The sequence below is a fragment of the Corythoichthys intestinalis genome, chromosome 21 (genome assembly GCF_030265065.1).
Source record: "Corythoichthys intestinalis isolate RoL2023-P3 chromosome 21, ASM3026506v1, whole genome shotgun sequence".
NCBI lineage: Eukaryota > Metazoa > Chordata > Actinopteri > Syngnathiformes > Syngnathidae > Corythoichthys > Corythoichthys intestinalis.
Window position 1 is genome coordinate 27,493,332 of NC_080415.1, and position 8,867 is coordinate 27,502,198.

At 39.6% G+C, this 8,867-nt stretch overlaps 1 protein-coding gene across 1 annotated transcript in view; it reads left to right on the forward strand.

The window, feature by feature from the left end:
* Window positions 1-8,766, forward strand: part of pdk2a (pyruvate dehydrogenase kinase 2a) — a 27,989-nt gene extending 19,223 nt beyond the window's left edge. The window contains exons 9-11 of the mRNA XM_057826261.1: window positions 747-857; window positions 2,970-3,083; window positions 8,191-8,766. Coding sequence (XP_057682244.1) covers window positions 747-857; window positions 2,970-3,083; window positions 8,191-8,334 — 369 coding nt within the window. The 3' untranslated portion in view covers window positions 8,335-8,766. The remainder of the gene's footprint in view (window positions 1-746; window positions 858-2,969; window positions 3,084-8,190) is intronic.
* The last annotated feature ends 101 nt before the right edge of the window (window positions 8,767-8,867 follow it).

Below are 8,867 nucleotides of genomic sequence, written 5' to 3' on the forward strand. Positions count from 1 at the left end.
ATAATCGTATCGTAGCACCTTGAATCGTAATCGAATTGAATCGTGGGGTGCTTTAGATAGCACACCCATAATGCACCGTGGTCTTCCCAACTTTTACATTGATGGTGATGAACACAGTAATACTTAAGTAATACTGCCATTGATGAAGATGGTTGGACTAGGAGAGGCTGGCATGTGGAATCCGTCATAGACCATGATTTTTACAACTTTTACAGTGTTAGCCATGAACTCAGTAATACTTTTTTTTTAGTTTAGCCTGGTTCTTGGGTGTGAAGAAAAAGGCTTTGGAAGTAGTTGTCTAGCTCTCATAGAAAATTTTGGCAAGGAATATAGGTCTTAGGCATGCCGGCTTACATAATACAACACCGCACCCAACACTGAATAACATGTAGCATGGGAAAGAGTATTTCTTGAAAGCACATCTTTTATTAAGAAGTGGTAAGTTTCTTTCATGCAGTTTCCAGCATTGAAGTCGATCAGCATGTGGATAAAAAACTGCTTTTGCAGCGTGGACGTCTTAGTCAGCAGTTTCACTTACATAACTGGGTTCCTTACTTTTCAAAGGAAACAAAAGATTCCACTCCTCTGTTTAGAAGTTTTCAAACTCCCTTTTGTGCTATGAGGCAGCATCTGTCTCCATTTCAAATCCTGAAATAATTTGGTTACGCCACATCCTCTGGACATACTTTGCACTGTTCGCATTGTTCTTCTTCAGCCCTCTTTGACGTCCTTGTCCTATGTTTCAGGTGAGCGACAAGGGCGGCGGTGTTCCCTTTCGCCGTATCGACAACTTATTCAGCTACATGTACTCCACCGCGCCGGCGCCGCAGATTGGAGAAGATGCCCGGCCACCGCTGGTGGGTCCGCAACTCCACAAATACAGTGGTACCTCGACATATGATCGCATCCACACACGATCTTTTCGACGTCAGAGTTAAAAAATTGGTTTCTACATCCGACGACATGCTCGAAATACGACGATTTATGATACTGCCGCAGTTTATTTGTTCTATCAAAATTCAGCAGGAAAACAGCACATTATTTGCAATTAATTAAACTCACCTGGATGCTACAATCTGTATGTAAAATGTTTTCCAAGAGTTTAAGAAGACACCGTGTCGCAGCGCGAAATGCTAATGCTAACGCTACAAGTTAGTTTAGTGCAGTACTTCTCAAATAGTGGGGCGCAGAGCGATGCCCGGGGTGGCGCGTGTGACCTCGGGGAACATACTGTTTTTTTGCCGTACTAGAATAAAGTGTACTTGCACATCCACTCAGTGGGTGGCAGTGGTGCTCTTATTTTCAGAGTATGCGCAGTATTTTTTGAACCAAGCAAGAGCAAAAAGCTATGAAGAGCTGTGCGCTGTTTTCTGGCTGCCGAATACCGGGCTCACGCGGCGACCCACTGTCTTCTCCAGTTCTCATGTAACACGTGTCCGCCCGAGAAGTGCCATTTTCGGCTTGGGATCCTCACGACGACCGCCCTCGCCTATGGTTCTCCCTTGGCCGCCGAGAATGCGCTGTTTTCGGGCTGTTTGGCTTTGACTTTTAATACAGGGAAAGACCACTCTGTTTACTGTGTCTAAAAATGTTTGTAGCTAACAGCGGGAATCCAAATCAATTAAAGACATTAGACCCCAATCTCATTGATAAGCCGCTTGATTGTTTTTCAGCTAAAACGTCCCGAATATTGCCAAAAATCGTCCTGCTTTGTCAGTGTTACATCAGTAAACCAGTGAGCACTGTTAGCATGCTCAGTGCTAAATGACCCCACATCATTGCAAACATTGCAAAGGAGCTAATACTGTGAGCAGCAAATATAAAAACTGTCCCTCGGTCCAATGACACTGTTGTTTTTCTTCTATTCAGGTTTGTTTTTTGGTAAAAAATTTTATGGCATATTGTCCTCATGCGTTAATGTTGCAAATCAATTTAAATTTATTATTATTTATTGATTTCATTACATTTTATTTTTCAGTATCAAATGGTCAAAAATGTACAAAAATATGTGTCACTGTACTTTAAACGTTTGCATGTGACGTCTTTTCTTTTTCTTTTTTTAATTTAAGCAAATTTATGCGCTTTAAGTCTTTTCTGTTACAAATAAAATGTTAATAAAGGCGCACTTTATTGTTTAATAGGAAAAAGGACGCAATGTTTGGCATACCGTAATAGTAATTTTATAAAAAACAATTTTTACTATTTACAGTGGCGGTAGAGACTTTTGGGGGGGGGGGGGGGCGAAACATTTACGTCTTCGGGGGGGGGGGGGGGGGGGGGGTTGGTGTTGTATAACCGAAAATAATTGAGAAGCACTGCTTTAGTGTGTGATGATCACTCAGCACAGACCTTTAAAAGCTAAAGCAACATGGCATATCTAGCCAAGATCAGAAAGCAAAACTTAACAAGCAGCACCTGACACGTTTCACAAAAGGAGCCTGGAATAGCCACGAGCTTACACACCGGTGTGGGGCAGGGGGGCAGCACGTCACATAGGTGACACAACTAAACACTGCTAAATGCGTGCTAACTACACATACAATAAGAAAATATGACACATTGTGAATTTATGATGGAAACTATGGTAACTTTTCATCTCATTCTTGTGTCGTCAGATGACAACTGGCATCCATCTCGTTATGTTTTAGTCACCCAAGACACGTTTTCAGCGAGTCATCATTGATGTCGTCATGAAAAAACTTGTTCGTTGACAAAATATTTTTGTTATCGTCATCGTTGACAAAAACAACACTGGTACCAGCAGTATTTATTAAGGATTTAGTGTAGGTTTTCAGGCTGTGGAACGAATTTATGGAATTATTATGTATTCTTACGGAAAAATCCTGCTAGACATACGACCATTTCGACTTACAAACAAAGTCCGAATTAATTTTGTATGTAGAGGTACCACTGAAGATATTTTTTACCTAACAGGAGCTCTTTCTAAAGACAGTCTTCCTTGTGTGCAGGCTGGTTTCGGCTATGGGCTTCCAATCTCACGTCTCTACGCCAAATACTTCCAGGGCGATTTGCAACTCTACTCCATGGAGGGCCACGGAACCGATGCGGTCATCTACTTAAAGGTAAGACAAAGCCACCATAACAGGGGCTCTCTAATTTGCGGCACAGAGGCCAATGGTGGCAAGTAGGACAAGACTTTGAGCCGACATACAAGGCTACGCTTATAATGCTGGGCATGATAGCCTATTTAGATTTTTACGTTAATTCCGATTTTTTTGCGTAGACATTCATATTACAAAAACATTTGCAACTTGCAGTGTTAATGGAATGCAGCCGCAAAGTGTGACGCATGTTCGCGGAAGAAAAGCTCTGTCTTCAACTGCCATTATTCATTCGTGTCTGTTGTTTGTCTCATCGAAAAGTGAAGTTTTTCACATGTTCGTGACATATGGGTCACATTCATTCTGATCTGCATTTAGAATGCAGGGACATCGGAAAGATATGCAATTTTTAGCCATGTACTAATGAGCCCAGGTCAGATTTGAAAGAATCAGAATAGAATTGTTTACACACAGAAATCAGATGTGTGTTGCAGTTCGATCAAAGAAATCGGAATTGAACTGCTGTGTGAACATAGCCTTTGTTAAGATTTTTTATTTGTTTAATTGAACAATTATACAAACAAAACAAAGCATTCAAGTATTAACGAATATAAAATGATAGATGGCTGTTTGTTTTGTAATGTGCAACAACAACAAAAAAACAAAAAAGGGAAAAAATTACATCCAATCTTTCTTTCCCAACTTAAATTCTTTAAAAGAAACAGACGAAGGGCCTTTCCATCAACAATCAATTTCAAAGCCTTACCAAAGAGAGAGAAATCATTCCTCCAGTGAGCCAGACGTGGTTACCGTAATTTTCGGATTTTAAGCCTCTACTTTTTTCCTTCATTTATTTGTTGATTTATTTGAGTTAATAGGTAACACTTTATTTGAAAGCGGCATCATAAGACTGTCATAAGACCGTCATAATTATGACATGACACTGTCATGGGCATTACTGAATGCTTATGACAGATGTCATTAAGCGTCATCCGGCAAATAATGGCACTAACTCCATTTATATCCAGCTTGGATCTTTTACATCCATTCAAAAATGAGATAATTTGCCGGATAAAACTAAATGACATCTGTTATAAGTATTCAGTAATGTTCATGACAGTGTGATGTCATAATTATGATTGTCTAATGTAAAGATGCACGATAATATCGGTTACCGATAATTATCGGCCGATAATGGCAATTATGACGTCACACCGATAATAGATATTTTTAAAAATTCAACCGATAATGCAATCCGATAATTCTATACTTTATTTAGCCTTCAATTGTGTGCAACCGACAGTTTTGTCGAATTCTGGGCCGGCACCCCAACCCCTCCTAAAGGTATTTTTTGTGCAATTAAGTAATTAATTTGTAAGCATTATGAATATTAGTTAATATACAATGATTCGACATTGGAATTTACTACTTGCTCACATTTGATGTGGAAAAAGTAGCAATAAATTGTATTTTTGCACAGTAACATTTCGTCTTTATTATAATTGAAATTTGTATATATGTATATCTTTTCAATAGAGTTATCGGCTTGACATTATCGGTTATCGGCTGGAAGGAGGAGGTGATTATTGGTTATCGGTATCGGTTGAAAAATGCATTATCGTGCATCACTAGTCTAATGACAGTCTTATGGCGCCACTGTCAAATAAAGCGTTACCAAATACCATAATTAGCAATTAATGAAACAACTGGAACAGTAACCGAAGATGCAAGGAGGCATGTTGGACAACAACAATGTTGACAGCAGGTGGCAGCAAAGGTTCACTGTCTCCCCCAAGGGAGCAGTGATGGCCAAATGAAGCTTCTTAGAGCAATTAAGCTTTGTAGCCAATTGGTTCGATGCTTTATGGTGGTTGATTTGGTTTTATGACAGTCGTATGATGCCGCTGTCAAATAAAGTGTTACCAGTTAATGTATTTTGGTGTAAATATCAGTGAGGACAGCTGTGGTTTATAATCCAGTGTGGTTTATCCATGAACAAATGCAGTTTTCGTGCCAAATTTGTTGTGTGAATTTGAAAAATGAAAGAATGAAAAATGTCCCTATAAGCAATAAAACATTCAAAACAAATTCTAAGTTATTATCTTTTTAATAAACACCAAACAAAATAGTCTCTTCTTTCAGGGGGAAATCAATATTTTAGGATTGCATTTGAGTGTTTGTGTGGCTCTGGGCTAGTATAGATTGAAACCATTGAGAATACGGATAAACGAAGACGGACAATATGGCGGCCGGATATAGCGACACGTCATTCTGTGACGTTGGTGAGTAGGGTCTATAAAGTGGTACCTCTTAATTGGTTCTGAAGGTATTTTCGTAAACTGAAAATTCCGTAAGTAGAGGCGCGTTTTCCATGTAAATGGCCTGATCCGTTCCAAGCCCCCCCCCCCAAATTTATAAAAGACAAAAGATGAGAGTTGTGAATAATGTAAAATACAAAGAATAAAGAAGTGAATACACTCATGTAAAGCTGTCGGAACACGAGGTGTGAATAAAGAGGATGCTGGGATACAGTTCAGGTCCCTCTTAGCCAATTGGATGCCAGGAAGACGCTAGGCAATAGCCAATAGCAGAACAGTTATAATTATGTTACATTCAGTAAACTCTGGAAGCTCCGAGTAGCAACCCTTACTGTATTTTTGCCTTTCGTATCCTGACATTTCTTTTGTAGCAAGAGGCCATATTTTCCAGTTGAGGTGTGTCGTAACCAGTGTTGTTAATCTTACTGAAAAAAAGTAATTAATTATAGTTACAAATTACTTCTCCCAAAAAGTAATTGCGTTAGTAACTCAATTACCTGAATGTAAGAGTAATTAGTTACTTGGCAAAGTAATTGGTGATAATTACTTTTTTATTTTTCCTCAAAAAAAAAAAAAAAACATTGGCCACACGATGTGAAGTTTTTTGTGAAGGTTTTTGGTACAATTGGCCCGAGCCCAATTCTTTACCCTAATTTACCCTTTACCCTGAATCAACTGTTAAAAGTTATTAAAATTGCTCCCATTATTGCATTAGTTCCCTTCTCTCTACTTCCGAAATATGAAAGTTTTACAACTGTTTCATCATTTAAAGATAGATTCAAGTCAAGATTTTGCCGATTTAGAAGTATTTTAGATAAAAAGTTACTTAGGTTCGCTAGGAAGGTTCTCTACAACAGAGCCGTCCTAAAAAGTCTACTGCTTTAAGATGGCGGCTGTCTACTAACTCATTTAGTGCCATGTCTGTCATTTTGCATCTAGTTATATCTATGTACAGTACATGTGATATCTACCATGTCTACCATATCTACCATAACATGCGGGCGTGGTTTGTAGGCTATCGGCTACAACATGTATTATTAGAGCTACCTAGCATCGCGTTTGCTCGGCGTCACAACTTTCTTGCCTCCTCCCTACTCCTGCTCTGCTCTGTCGTCTCGGTGAGTCCGTCTCCCTCAGACTTTTCGACCAATATAGTAACGCACAGTAACGCATGCCTTTCCGTCCTCAGTAACGGTAACGGCGTTGCCAAGATGAGAAAAGTAATTAATTAGATTACCCACTACTGAAAAAAATAACGCCGTTATTAACAACACTGGTTGTAACCTGAAAATTCTGTACATAGAGACGTTCTTAAGTAGAGGTACAACTGTATTCTGTCACCTAGTCATGTCTTTTCGACAGAAATGTCAAGACAAGTGGGAGACTCAATCATTTTTAGATGAGTATGGGGTCATATCAACTCCTGGGTTAAATATAGGAGTGGTTACCTCTGTGTACCTCATGATACGATATGATTTGCGATATGCGATACACCGATTATCGATGCATTGGTCAGGAAATCATTCTAGGATATACTACATACAACTAATGAACAGAAAAACAAGCTTCTGCTGTAAATTGGAATGAGTTTATCACTAGTAGACGTCCAATCTGTTTGAACTGGGAGGGTGGCCTCCCTCCCGCTTCAAACGGATTGAACGTCCATGGCCGTCAGTGACAGCCAATGCCAGGCAATGAGTTAATTTTGGGCCAGTTGATTTTCAGTTACTTCCTGTTGATTTTGGGGTATTTTATGGGTCACTTCCTGTTTATTTTGAGTTACAGAACAGGAAGTGACCTGGGAATCACCCAAATGAATAGGCAGTGACTCGAACTCAACAGGAAATGCCCTAAAAATCGGACAGAATAACTGTAAATGCTGTGGTTTCGAATGAACAAACGTTCCCAGTCTAAATGGATTGGGCGTCGATCACTATCAATGCAGCCTTAGAGTTAATTGAGACACAATAAATGTGAAAAATTTTGGTAGCAACTTGTTGTTTTTTTGTTTGTTTTTTTAAACAGTAAAACCTTTTTAAAAAGATAACTCGATTCTTGGCAGGAGCATATCGATAACCTTTTGGGATACAAAGTATCACGAAATATCACCATTTCGATATTTTGTCACACCCCTAGTTAATAATCTTCATGCTCGGAAGGACTGTTCATGTTCTCAACTGATATTCGTAAAGATCGAGATTGATTACCGTATTTTTCAGACTATAAGTCTCAGTATTTTTTCATAATTTGGCTTTGGGTTCGATTTATACTCTGGAGCGACTAATGTGTGAAATTATTCACACATTATTATATCATTTCACATCATATTTTGGTGTTTTGGAGTGACACTGATGGTTTGGTAAACTTGTTAGCATGTTCTTTATGCTATAGTTATCTGAATAACTCGTAATAGCTATGCTACGTTAACATACCGGCCAAGTGTGCATTTTGTTCTTCATGCATCGTGTAACATTATCATACTGTACACTTATTCAGCATGTTGTTCTGTTTTGTATTTTAATTTTTAATTGCCTTTCAAGATGACATATCTGTTCTATGTGTTGGATTTTATCAAGTAAATTTCCCCCCAAAATGCGACTTATACATGTTTTTTTCCTCTTCGTTGGGCATTTTATGGCTGGTGCGACTTATAGTCAGGTGTGACCTATAGTCCGAAAAATACGGTACTTGTATTTTTTTAATACTTGAAACTTTTTGGAAGGAATAGTGATGTAGTCCAAACTATCTCCAGCGGCCACCGGATAAACTGAGTTTGAGAACCCTGCGTAACGTGCTCATGATTACTGCAGGCGCTGTCGACAGACTCCATCGAGAGGCTCCCGGTGTACAACAAAACGGCGCTGAGGAACTACAAAGTAAGCCAGGAGGCTGACGACTGGTGCATCCCCAGCAGAGAACCTCTGGATCTGAGCAACTACAAAGTGGCCAAGTGAAGCTGCGTCGAAGGCTTTTACATCCCCCTCTGCGATCACGGACCAATCAGACAAGTGCCTCACGCTTCAGTCATAGGAGTAGCATGTTGTTTTCGCCACGGAAGACCGGAGGATGAAAAAAACCCCTAAAAAAATGGCGAGCATCGCCGGTCCACACAGCATGTCGCCGGCCAGAACAAGGACGCTTTAAGTTGCCAAGATAGAGGCCCACCGCCCAGCTCTTTGAACAAATATCAGTCATGTGACGTCCTTGCCATAAGTCATGTGACAGCCTCATTATTTTTAGCAAACGGTGCCTTGATGTGTGTTCAAGAATATGTGAATGTGATTTTTATAACTTCATTCAGTTTAAATAATTGTACATACTGTAAATATGACACATAAGTTAAATATTAAAAAGATACAACGACAACACAAGGGCACTCATTTTTCCAACCTCCTCTCATTGGAGTTCCTCCTGGTGTATCATCTTGCCACATGCAGCGTGGATGACTCGTCGGTGCTGCTCTTACTGGCGTCGCGGCACGTGTTCC